The sequence below is a fragment of the Dama dama genome, chromosome 10 (assembly GCF_033118175.1).
Source record: "Dama dama isolate Ldn47 chromosome 10, ASM3311817v1, whole genome shotgun sequence".
Taxonomy (NCBI): domain Eukaryota; kingdom Metazoa; phylum Chordata; class Mammalia; order Artiodactyla; family Cervidae; genus Dama; species Dama dama.
In genome coordinates, this window is record NC_083690.1 from 36,769,926 (window position 1) to 36,782,564 (window position 12,639).

General features: G+C 50.4%; 1 protein-coding gene and 1 long non-coding RNA gene across 2 annotated transcripts; one reads left to right on the forward strand and one right to left on the reverse strand.

Moving 5' to 3' along the window:
• Positions 1–360: 360 nt before the first annotated feature.
• On the reverse strand, positions 361–2,104 carry PVRIG (PVR related immunoglobulin domain containing). Its single transcript, XM_061153575.1, has 5 exons — positions 1,894–2,104; positions 1,455–1,808; positions 1,247–1,370; positions 1,089–1,149; positions 361–987 (listed from the first exon to the last, which is right to left on the reverse strand). The coding sequence occupies exons 1-5, from the start codon at positions 1,952–1,954 to the stop codon at positions 652–654; spliced, it is 936 nt and encodes a 311-aa protein (XP_061009558.1). The 5' UTR covers positions 1,955–2,104; the 3' UTR covers positions 361–651.
• Positions 2,105–5,009: 2,905 nt separating this feature from the next.
• On the forward strand, positions 5,010–12,545 carry LOC133063783 (uncharacterized). The gene is made up of 3 exons (XR_009694491.1): positions 5,010–5,078; positions 11,837–11,933; positions 12,069–12,545. It is a non-coding gene; the product is annotated as an uncharacterized LOC133063783 (long non-coding RNA).
• Positions 12,546–12,639: the final 94 nt, after the last annotated feature.

Below are 12,639 nucleotides of genomic sequence, written 5' to 3' on the forward strand. Positions count from 1 at the left end.
TGTCAGCTCTGGAGGGAGGGCATCAGGGCCCCATCCCCGGGCCATCTCGGGGAGCCGCTGACCCGGGCACTTTTCTGGGGTTGAAGCCCCAGAAGCCTTTGCTGCAGTCCCAGGACATAGTGGGATTTGAGGTTGGGCCACCAGACCCCCAACCTGGCTTTCCACCTGGCGTTCCTCAGCCAGACCTGCAGGGCCAGGACCCCCCACCCCCTACCCCTGCCGGGGTGGGGCAGAGGAGAGGTCCCCATGCTGACGCCCCCTCCCCTCCAGTCCTAACCTGGCCTCTGCCTCCTAGGGGTTGAAACTCTGCTAAGCTCTTACAAACCTGCCCCCACCCCCCCAAAGAAGAAAAGGCCCAGGTCAGAGAAACCATTTTTGTTGACAGTTATCGCCCTCACCTGGGGGGCTGAGGACTTGAAAACAGGAAACCACCGGGGATGGGGTTTTGTCACCTCACACATACACCTGCGTGCCCAGACTTGATCATGTGCTGCCCACATCCGCAGCCCGCAGGGTCTGTGTGGAGACGCTGGCTGGAAGCCTAAGGATAAAAGAAGCTGTGCAAAGACGGTGGCCCCCAGAACGCAGACATCCAACAGAGGGGGGGTCCCAGAGGCCCAGAGAGAAGGGCAGAGTGACCTGGGGTCCCTCTCATCGCACTCCTGAAGGCCCCAAAGCGGCTCTGCGCCCCAGAGGGTCCGAGAGCAGGATGCAGTCGGCGCGGGCGTGGAGCGGCCACTTTTCCGCCTGAGCGTAGAGTCGGTTCTCCACCGAGACGAAGCTGCTGCGCGTGGAGGCCGGCGGGGGTGCCCAGGGGCCGGGGCTCTGGGGTCGGCGAGCGGCGTGGGTGGGGAGCGGCACCCACCCGGGCAGTGGCTGGGGTGGGGGGACCCGGTGCAGGGTTGCCGGGCTGAAGTAGTTGGTGGTCGTGGCGGTGGCGGTGGCATAGGGGGCGTGGAAGGAGGTCAGGGAGGCTTGGCCGGCTGCCTGCAGGGGTGATGGGGACAGAGGCCCGAGTGAGGCTCCCTCTCCTGGCCCCCAAGCTGCAGCCCCCTCCGTTCCCCTCCGAAACCAGCCCCCATCCTCACACTGGCTCCCCCGTCTGTCTGGGGGCTGCTGTGTCTGGGCGGCTGAAGCTTCATGATGGCCCTGGGGGGAGAGAGGAGGGTCAGAGGCAAAGCGTGTGGCCGGCCTGGGACGGGGGGTGGTGGGGGGTGGACCGGGCCCAGCGGAGGCTGCGTCTCACCAGTGCCTCTGCCGACGCAGGAGGTAGAGAAGGTAGATGCAGCCAGAGAGGAGGACCCCCGAGACCCCCAGGATACCGGCCAGGTCGGCCCGCAGCACGGGGGCTGGACTGGCAGCAGGGAGCCCTGTGCACAGAGAGACATACCAGTCAGGTGGCCGGCGGCCCGAGTCCCTCCCTGTCTCCCGGACCACCTCCTCTCCCGCCCCACCTGGGTCTGCGCTGAGGGACAGGTTCCCACAGGCCTCCTGGGAGCCCTCAGGGAAGGAGGTGAACTTGCAGCAGAACGTGGTGTTGGGGCCGGAGCCCCTCCCTGCGGTGGGAGCGCCTTCCACGGTGAGGGAGACGCTGGTGCTGGTTTCCCAGCGGGCCCGGCAGGCGGCTGTCCAGTTCTTGGTGCCGAGTGTGGGGTGCAGCACGGCCAGCGTGGTCCCCCCAGCACCGTCGGGGCCCCCGTAGCTCACAGTCACCAGGGAGATGGAGCCCGAGCCCAGGAATCCACAGCGGATGGTGAAGGAGGCCTCGGTGGCCTCCCTCTGAACCTGCAGCCACACCTCCGGAGTCCCTGCGGGAGAAGGTGCAGGGACGAGGTCCGGGCCTGGGTCTCCACCCGCTCCCGGGGCCTCTGCTCCTCTGCGGCCCCCACTCACCGGCAGTGAGGCAGAGAGTCAGCAGCACCCAGAGCAGGCCCAGGGCCCGGGGCCTGTCCATGGCTCCCCTCTGGCCCGGGCTCCAGGGGGCTATGGTCGTGGGGCAGCACTTGTATTTCCGGTGTCATCGCAGGAAGTTTTACGTATGAGGATGAGCTGGCCCTGGGAGCAGCTGCTGGGTACTCTGCAAACCTGCCCCACTTCCTTCTCTGAATCTGGGGTCGAGGAACCCCCTCCTCCCAAGAAATTTAAAGTGACAGTGACAAGGTTTTCCGTGTCCCCACGCTGCGCTCCAGTGTGAGTGGGACGGTGGCTCAGGTTCCCAGCCCTGCCCTGCCTAAGGGTACCAGCCCTGGGGGGGCCGGCTCTGAGGGGAGATACACTGCAGGGGGACCTCAGAAGATGTCCTTCCCTGGAGAGGGAGGGACCCCCTGGTTTGTCTTTAGGAAGAAGGCCGAGACACCCCCCGCCCAAGCTCACTGAAGGGAATGTGGCAGACCTTGGGCAGAGGAAGCGGAGCCCGCCAGGCCCAGCTGGGCTGTGACCTGCCTGCGGAGCTCCGCTCCATCTGCGCCTTCCTGCCCACAGCTGAGGGCAACTGGCTTCCAGCTGCTGAGGCCAAAGGCCTTAGCAACCCTTCACTCACCTCTAGCCCGTCAAGAAATTCTGAAGGCTTCCCATCCTGACCACCTGGCCTCTTTTTAACCACCCTCACCCCCACCTCTCGGGCTCGCGCCGTCTCTCCCCCTAAGAATCGCTCTGAATTGCTTTCCTGTGCACCTTCATTCACAGAACACACACTGCCCAGAGTGCTGCTGTCCGCAGTGATGAGTGATCAGAATGCTTTGCATCCTGTCTTGTCTTTCGCTGAACTTGCATCTGGGCTGAGAGCGGCTTGTTGAGCTTAAGGCATAGAGACATGGGCCTGTGTCGAGGACTCCTGTCCAGGGTGTGGAGAGAACTCAGAAGGCAGTGGTGCCAAGGCCTGCCCTGCCCACATGCCCCTGATTCAGCATCTCTTCAGATTCCATGGTGCCAGCTATCAGCCCTCCGGTCTCAAGTGAACTGTCAGGCCATCCACACCCAAGAGCCAGAACAAGCAGGGCCTCCGGGCCAGTTGCTTCTCGGCGCCCAGCCCAGGTGGTGTGCATTCTCTTACCCTTTGACCTTCCCTCCAAACCTGACTCAGACCTGCTCTCACCCACCTTCTCCCCTCGTTCCCCTGAGGTGAGGGAGCCCTGTGCAGAGCTCACCTGATTCAAGGAGGCCCAGCCCAGCGCGGGTGCCAAGCACCAGGGTGCACGGGGCCACCGACTTCAGCCTCTGGCCTGGAGGACCCTTTCCTTCTCCCCGCTTGGCAAGGCCCAGGTCAAACGCCACCCACTCTAGGAAGCTGTCTCGAGAGCGCCTTTCCTTCATGGATAACCTCTTGCCCAGATGGCGGGCCCTGCATGGTGGCTTTTATTAACCTCCACACAGGAGGAGCTCAATACTGGGTGACCCAATGAGTGAGAACACAGTTAACTGTTCACCAGCAGTTTCCGTTTGTTTCAGTCTTTAAGCCACGCTGTCCCCAGTAAGCTCTCATCGTAGGAGATTCAAACACCACGGTGGTGTTTTGTTCGTTGTTGTGTTTGAAGAGTAGAAAACATTACTGTTCTTCACCAGCCTGCCTGCTCCCTTTTCCCTCTGCATTTTAATTTTCAGTAAGGTTAAGAATGTCCATCTTTTATTATTTCTGGATTTTGTGTATTGCTTAGGAGGGCCAAATTATAACTTCATAGTTTTGTTTTTATGCTTAACTCTTATGAGGGTTTACTTTGAATCCACGAAGAATTTTAATTTGGAGGTGGTATTATTTTACAATTTAGGTGGCCAGCCAATGTCCCCAAGCCCCTTGTTGAATAGTCACTTGCCATCTTTTAAAATTATTATTGATAGTTGAGTTATAACATAGTTTCAGGTATACAGCATAGTGATTTAAATTTTTTATAGATTATACTCCATTTAAAGTTACAAAACGTTGGCTATATTCCCTGTGCTGTACAAACCTTGCAGCCTTATTTTTTTAAATTGAGGTATAGTTTATGTACAATATTATATGTTTCAGGTGTACAACATAGTGATTCACAATTTTAAAGGTTATATTCCATTTATAATTATAAAATATTGGCTATATTCCCTGTATTACATACTAATATCATTCTGGCTTATTTAATACATAGTCGTTTGTACCTCTTAATCACCCACCCCTATCTTGCCCGTCTACCATTCCCTCTTCCCACTGGTAACCACTAATTTTTTCTCCATGAGTGCTTTTTTGTTATATTCACTAGTCTGTTGTATTTTTTAAAATTCCATTTATAAGTGATAATGTACAGTATTTGACTTTCTCTGACTTATTTCACTAAGCATTAATACCCTCCAGGTCCATCTATTGCGTTACTGTCAACTTCCCCCTTTATGTCGGTTAATATTAGTTTATGTATTTAGGTGTTCCTATGTTGGGTGCATATATATCTTTAATTATTGTTCTTGGAGTGATCCCCTGATCATTACATAATGTCCTCCTTTGTCTCCTGTTCGGTCTTTGTTGTAAAGTTGGTTTTGTCTGATCTAAGTATTGGTGCCTCAGCTTTCTTTTGATTTCCATTTGCACGGATACCTTTTTCCATCCCCTCCCTTGGTCTTTTGTCTCTTCAGATTAGAAGTGAGTCTCTTGTAGGCAGCACAGGTCTTGTATCCATTTCGCCACTCTATGTCTTTTGATTCAAACATTTAGTCTATTGACATTAAAGTAATTACTGATAGGTATGCACTTATGGCTGTTTTATTAACACATTACTGACTGGGGAATTTCTGCAGAAGCGAACACCTGTGGTGTTAATATTGACTGGGGGATTTTTGCAGAAACTAACACCTGTGGCATTACTGTGTCTCCAGTCCAAGTGGTGTTTTCTGCTTGTTTTTGTAGTTCTTTTGTTCTTTTTTTGCCTTATTCCCTTGTGAACTGATGACTATCTTTAGTATTTGAATTTGTGTGTGTGTGTATTACAGATTTTTGGTTTGTTGTTACCATGCGGTTTACACATAGCAGTCTGTATATATATGTGTGATTAAGTTGCTGATCTCTTGATTTCAAACACATTTTAATGTCTTTTTGTTGTGCATCTCAACTGCTTATTGTGAGTATAGATGATTTTTACTACTTTTGACTTTTAATCTTACTAATAGCTTTGTATGTGGTTCACTTACTACTTTTCCTGTATATTTGCCTTTACTAATGAGCTTTTTCCTTTTGTAATTTCCATGTTTCTAGTAGTTACCTTTCTCTTGCTTGGGTAAGTCCCTTTAAGGTTTCTTGGTTTGGTAGTGCTGAACTGTTCCAGCTTTTGTCTTGCCTATAAAACTTTTAATCTCTCCATCAAATCTGAACAAAAACCTCGCCAGGTAAAGTATTCTTAGTTGTAGGTTTTTCTCTTTCATCACCGTATCATGCATCTCCCTTCTGGCCTGCAAAATGTCTGAAAACTCAGCTGACAGCCTTACGAGAGTTCCCTGGTATGATTCTGGTTCCTTTGCCCTTCCTGCTTTGAATATTCTCCAGTTTTGCCGTTTTAATTACAGTGTCTCCTGGTGTAGTCCTCTTTGGTTGATCCTGTGTGGGACTCTGTGTTTCTTGGACTTGAATGTCTGTTGCTTTCCCCAGGTTATGGGTGTTTTCAGCTCTTATGTCTTCAGATATGTTTCCTGCCCCTTTCTCTCTCTCTCTCTTTCCCTCCCGGGACCTCTGTAATGTGAACATCAGTGTGTTCAATGTTGTCCTGGAGGTCTCTTAAAACTGTCCTCGTTTTTTATTTTCTTCTGTTCAGCTGTAGCAATTTCCACTGCTGTCTTCCAGCTCACTGATCCATTCCTCTGAATCATTTAATCTGTTGATTCTTTCTAGTGTATTTTTCTCTTTAGTTATTATTCAGCTCCTCTTTATATTTTCTAACTCTTCCTTAAAAACTTCCAACTTCTTACTCTGTTTTTCTATTTTTCTCTGAAGTTCTTTGATCGTCTTTATGACCATTACCTTCAGCTTTTTATTGAGTAGATTGACTGTCTCCAGTTTATGTAGTTCTGCAACTTTGTCTTTTTCCTGCATTTGTAACATGTTGCTCTGTCACCTTCAGTTCAGTTCAGTTCAGTCGCTCAGTCGTGTCCGACTCTTTGCGGCCCCATGAGTCACAGCACGCCAGGCCTCCCTGTCCATCACCAATTCCCGGAGTTTACTCAAATTCATGCCCACTGAGTCGGTGATGCCATCCAACCATCTCATCCTCTGTCGTCCCCTTCTCCTCCTGCCCCCAATCCCTCCCAGCATCAGGGTCTTTTCCAGTGAGTCAACTCTTCGCATGAGGTGGCCAAAGTATTGGAGTTTCAGCTTCAACATCAGCCCTTCCAATGAACACCAAGGACTGATCTCCTTTAGGATGGACTGGTTGGATCTCCTTGCAGTCCAAGGGGCTCTGTCACCTTACTCTGCCTAATTGGCTGCTTTTATTTCTATGTAGGGCCAGACTCTTTGTTATGAATGTATTGGAATTCCTGGGCTTCCTTGGTGGCTCAGACCGTAAAGAATATGCCTGCACTGCAGGAGACCTGGGTTTGATCCCTATGTTGGAAAGTTCCCTTGGAGAAGGGAATAGCAACCCACTCCAGTATTTTTTACCCGGAGAAGTCCATGGACGGAGGAACCCGGTGGGCTATAGCCCATGGAGTCGCAAAGAGTTGGACATGACTTGAGTGACCAACACACTATCTGGTAGATTGGTTATGTTTCCTGGTCTTGGAGAAGTGGCCTTTTGTAGGAGACGTCCTATGCGCCCCAGCAGTGCACTCCTCTCTGGTCACCAGGGGTACACGCTCTAGGGGTGACCCTGTGTGGGTTATGGTGGCAGGCTAATTACTGTGGTTAGTCTGGTAGGCATAGCTGGCCCCTGGTTGGGCTGGCTTCTAGGCCCTGTCTTGTGCCAAGTCTACCAGCTCCTAGTTGGGGCCTGATCACAAGGCAGCTGATTGCAGAACCCCAGGGGTCCTGGGGCCAGTGCTGGTTTACTGGTATGCAGAGATGGGTCCCAGGGTCTCTGGTTACTGGGCCCTGTGGATCCTGACACTGGTGTTAACCTGCTTGCTGGGTGGTGCTAAATCCCAAGTTCTCGGGCCGAGGGGCCCGAGATGTCCTAGAACTGGTGAGCAGGGCCCAGGGGGGCGGCCAGGACTGGTGCCTGCCTGCTGACGGGTGGGCTGTGTCCCACTATGGCAGGCTGTGGGGCTGCAGTGGTCTGGGGCTAATGTCTACCTGTTGGCAGGTGGGGCTAGGGCCTGCCAGCTCGCTACTAGATGGGCCCAGGGCCCAGGGGTCTTGGGGCTGGTACTTGCTGACTGATGGGTGGAGCTGGGTCCCGGGGTTGGTGTGTGAAGAGAAGTCAGATCCTGTGCCCTCCAGTGGACAGTGGCTGTGGGCTCTGGGGGTCTTAAGGCAGCCTGCCAGCTGCTGGGTGGGGTGCCCTGGACCCCCGTCCAGCCCACCAGTGGGCAGACACCAACTCCAGGACCACTGCAACCCTGCAGCTTGCTCTGCCAGGACCGCAGGAGCCCTGGCTGGTTGCCTGGCCTGAGGCTCCCAGCGCTGGTGCCTCCAGGCTGTTGGTGCGGGCAGCGGTGGGGCCAAGTCCCAAGGCTGATGAACTAGAGGGAGGAGTCCACAGTGGAACTTGCCAGCGCCAGTGTCCTTGTGGTAGAACAAGCTCTTCTGCCAGCACTTACATCCCCAAGGTGGACGCCGGCGGCCACCTGCCTCTCTGGGAGACTGTCTGTGGTGGCTCTGACTCAGCCTCTTCTGCCCGGAGTCCCCCACCGTGTGTTTGTATGTGCCCTTTAAGAGTGGAGTCTATTTCCCACAGCCCCCTGGCTCCCCCACAAGCAAGCCCCACTAGCCTTCAAGGCCATTCTGCAGGCTCATCTTCCCAATGGCTGTGGCGCCTGATGTGGGCCGCCAATCCCACACTCCATGGGGAGAACCTCTGCAACTGTAATTACTTTTGTATTTGAGGGTTGCTTGCTCTGGGTCGACTCTGTCCTAACTCTGCCCCTCTTATCCATCTTGTGGCTCCTTCTTTATATCTTTAGTTGTAGAAGATCTTTTCTGGTAGATTCTGGTCTTTCTCATTAAATCTTCTGCAAGCAGTGGTAATTTTGGTGTGCCCATGAGAAGAGGTAAACTCAGGGTCTTTTTACTCCATTTTGGCCAAGTCCCCTCAGTCTCTTGGTGTCTTAATCATTAATTCTCACAAAGGGGCTTACTTCTGGATTTTTTCCTATCTATCCATTGATTTATTTGAGTATTCCAGTGTCATATCACATGTCCTAAGTAGAATGCTTTTGTTCTGATGTGTGTGAAGGTGCTCATCCTTTCTCAGAACTTTCTTGGCTATTCCTGAATAGTTTCCAGAATTTTAAGCTCTGGAGACACAAAGGTCATTAAAATCCAAGTACAGTGAAGCCCTGTATTCACCACTGTTGGCCTTTGCCCTCTGGCCTGGAGGTACAGGTCAGATAACACAGGTCTGGTACTGGGCACCTCCTGCTCTGACATTTCTCGGTGAAACCCCTGTGGCCACAGCCCTAGTCCTCCTGCAGAGCAAGCAGCCTCTGTGATCAGTCTCTGGAAACCTCGAGGGTTTGAACTGGGGCTAGGATTTCCCAGGTCTTCACGATCAGGCAAAGCAGCAGGAAAGCTGCTTGAGTGTGACTGGAGGACCAGGTAAAGAGCGCGGGGCAGCACTCTGCCCGCGACGGGCTCAAGCCCTCTCAGTGGCTCCTGGTGCCCATCCACAATGAGGACCATCCTCATTTTGAGTTTGTAGAGACAGACTCATTTTTATATCTATTTTAAATGTGTATAATAGGCCACTTAAGTTCTTGCATCAAAATAATTTAAAAGATTATATCTGAGTATATACTATGTACTAAATTTGTAACTATGAAGCTAACATATGTGAATTGCTCATAACAACTACCTTAAGAGCAAATACTTTATCCAGCATCACAAAGCTAGTAGTACACAGTGAACAAAAGTTGTAGCTTCCAAACTCACTCTACTAACCACTACGCTCAGCTGCTTGTCCCAGTGAAAAATTTAAGTGGAATTATAAGGTTTTTGTCACAAAAGCAGCAGCATCTGCCACCTCAGCAGAGCACTTGTGCTGAGTTCCCACCTCAGGCGCTCTCCCCATCCTGATGGGGGAGGCCAACACACGACTCTGTTTCTCAGCTTCCGCCACACCACTCAGCCCATGACTGGGTCTAATCTACTGAATTAAATGGATTGTCCTTTAGGTTTCCCCAGCATTCTGAGCTCCCGTTCTCTAGTTTCCTAGGTTCATCTTTGGTGAGTCTGCAGGCTTTCCATTTCTCTCCTGCCTGAGCACACTCTTCAGGGCCTACTTCTCAGCAATACCACTCAACACATAGGGTTTTCAGGGAATCTGTGCTAGAGGGTGACTTGCTTTTTGGCGTCTTCTCAGGATCCTGATGTTCCCTTTTCCCTGGGAAGGAACTACAGAGAAGACCTTAAAATGTATTTATGAAAATACAACCCCATTCTCTCATGTCACCCAGGCACAAATTCTCCTTTCATCCTGTAATCCCCAGGGTCAGTGTTGCCTGGAGTTCAAAGGACAAAGTGAAAACTTTGAATGTTTCTTAGCAGAAGGCTTTTCTCAACAAACTGGAAAAACCCTCTTCACTTTAGGAGACAACACCAACTCTTCCAGAGCTTCCCTGGTGGCTCAGATAGTAAAGAATCTGTCTGCAGTGCAGGAGACCCGGGTTTGATCCCTGGGTTGGGAAGACCCCCCTGGAGAAGGGAATGGCAACCCACCCCAGTATTCTTGCCTGGAGAATCCCATGGACAGAAGAGCCTGTACATGGGGTCACAAAGAGCTAGACATGACTAACACTTTACTTTTTTTCAACAACTCACCTTCTGGCAGAGCTCATGGTTGCAATGGAAGAAAATGTCTTAATGAAAAATATTTAAAATGATTTAAGCAGTGATTCAGCAGACAGGCCAGGCACAGCAACGCCAGTCCCCTGCAGACATTCGTGTCACTGTCAACACGGGAAGGTTCGGCCGTGCCGAGGCCTCCACCTCTCCTGCCAGGACTGGCCTCAGCTGTGGGTCCATCCTGACCTGGGCCTGACTGACCGGAGCTGCTGCTTAGGAAGCCCACAGCCCTGCCTCTGCCAGCACAGGGCTTACTGGCACAGAACCCTCCAGAGCTGCAGCTGTCAAGGTGGGGTGTCTGCAACTCAGGTGGTGCAAAATATCCACTGGTGTCATGTAGGAAAAATGAACATTTCTGATTTTCAAAGATAACTAATAAAAAGTTAACTTCATTGTATTTTCAAGTGACACAATGGTGCCCTCACTTGGCTATACATGCCATGGTTCACCGCTAACAAGATCAGTATCATAAGGTCAGAGAAGCAAGCTCAGCTTGTATGACCAACTGTAGCTGGATGTGCTACAGGAGGTAGTGGCTTTTGTCCCGAACAAAGTGTCTCTCCCTCTAAGAAGCTGTTATTTCAACTCTGAAATCACTTTCCCACCTGCTGGCAAGTCTTCCAAATGAAGAGTCTCAGTGGGTTTTGACTCATCTGTTTAAAAAGTAACAAATGCAGCCAAAGAAGCACTTGTTCCATTTGGACTTAAATATGTTTGAAAGATACTCTTTTCAGTTAAGAAGTTCAGTTTATTTTGATAGTTTTAAACAAACTTTTAACTAGAACTTCAGAAAATAAGCCATGATTTTAAAAATGTTTCTCAAAATAGGGGCGGAGATAAGATGGTGGAGAAGGATATGAGCTTACCTCCTTATAAAAATGCCAAAATCACAGTGAACTGCTAAACAACCACTGGCAAATGCTGGGACCTACCAAGGAAAGATATCCTACGTCCAAAGGCCAGGTCCCCACAGGGAGATGTTAGGAGGGGTGCAATCGCAATAAAAGTGTTTTCTCATGTTTCTCACTTTGCTCTCAGTAGAATGTTTTAGAGCAAAACAGGGGTTTTTGTACTATTAACCAATAAAATATTTAAGAACATTCCATCATAAATTCATCCATTACATATGAATGCATAATAAAAGAGGTGGTAATTTTTTATTTAATATATAAATAATTTTTAAGCTGACAAATATGTTCAAAGCATCTTATGACTCTAAGGTTCTGTTTCAGTTACTAATGCTACATAACAAACCCCCCAAAATGGTGTAAACACCGTTGTTCAGCTACACTCTTAGATTCTGTGGGTCAGGAATCTGGAAGAGGTACTGGGGAGATGGCTTGTCTCTTAACTAGAGACAAGCCATCTTAACAAGAGGGGACCTTAACAAGAAGACTCAAAAGCTGAGCATCAGAATCACCTGATTCCTGTCGGAACCACGCCTGGTGCTCGGAGCTCAGCACGGGCTGGGCCCTCAGCTGGGGCTGCTGGAGGGACGACGACATGTGACCTTTCCACATGGCTGCTGGGGCCCCAAGAGTGAGTACCTCAAGAAACGGGATGTGGAAGCTGCCAGTTTCTTCAAGGTCTGGGCTCAGAAACTGGCCCAGCATCACTCCACCATATTCTGTTTACCTAGCACTCACAGAGCCCCTGTTCAAAGGGAAAGGACTTAGACCCAAACTCTCAATATGTGAAGAGTGGCAAAGAATTTGGGGAACATGATATAAAACATGTACAGATTCTAAGGCTGGAGCTCAACCTCCTACACTGGTCTGTAGGCTGCCTAAAGATCTCCACATTTACAGAGCTTCCAACTTTCTTTTGATCTCATAAAGTACCAGCTTGACTGGTATTTAAGTAACTTGGGATTCTTTCTCCTCCTAGACCCCTAGTGACCTCTGTATCTTCACCTTGGTCTTCCCACTTGGCTCTCAGACCCCACAGAAAAGGCTCCTCTTGGGAACTGCTCCACTGAATACAGGTAAAGGTGCCCAGGGCACTCTGCCTCTCTAAAATGAAACTCACAAACCCAACTTCTCTCTTTTATCTGGAGGGAGGGAGGAGGAAGAAATGAGTTTGGTGACCTCATTAGAGGAAACCATGCATCCTTCTGCAGAAACCACTAGACCGGCTGGATGACTCTTGTCCAGCCTGGGACACCACACAGCGAGAACTTGAGATTACGGCAGATGCCCAGGACGGGGAAGAACTGAAGTCGTATCTAAAAGGAGAGGCTGAAGAGTTCCTTAAATCACACAAGGAAGCAGTCACAGCAGAAAAGTGACAACAGTGTTTTCAGGTATTTGATTACTTGTCAGAGGGAACGGAGAACAGCTGTTCCAAGAAGCAAAATGAGAACAAGTCAGAGTTTCAAGAAGTCCAGTAGCCAGAGGCTATTCTATGGAGTCTGGGTGAGAGATGACGGCAGCACTGACAGGAAAGAGATCAGAGAAATTTTGGAGAATGACTTGCAAGGACTTGGTGAGGAACTAGCTGAGGAATGAAAGGACGAGGAGAGGGTGGTGGTGAGGGTTTGGGGTTGGACATTCAGAATATCTTCTGAGTTTCTTCCCAACTCTCAGATACCGAGGTTCTATAATAAAGTTCCAGTTACAACAGCTGTCTCTGGGATGAGGGCATGAAATTATCCCTAGAAAGAAGCACGTGGGTGAAGGCTGCCAAGACAT

What these genes read in the sequence shown, in the direction of transcription:
- PVRIG (XM_061153575.1), bottom strand. Translation starts at nt 1,954, where the DNA reads ATGGACAGGCCCCGGGCCCTGGGCCTGCTCTGGGTGCTGCTGACTCTC. An exon ending in GACTCTCTGCCTCACTGCCG is followed by an intron (nt 1,809 to 1,893) that starts GTGAGTGGGGGC and finishes CTTCTCCCGCAG; the next exon opens with GGACTCCGGAGGTGTGGCTG. An exon ending in AGACAGACGGGGGAGCCAGT is followed by an intron (nt 988 to 1,088) that starts GTGAGGATGGGG and finishes TCACCCCTGCAG; the next exon opens with GCAGCCGGCCAAGCCTCCCT.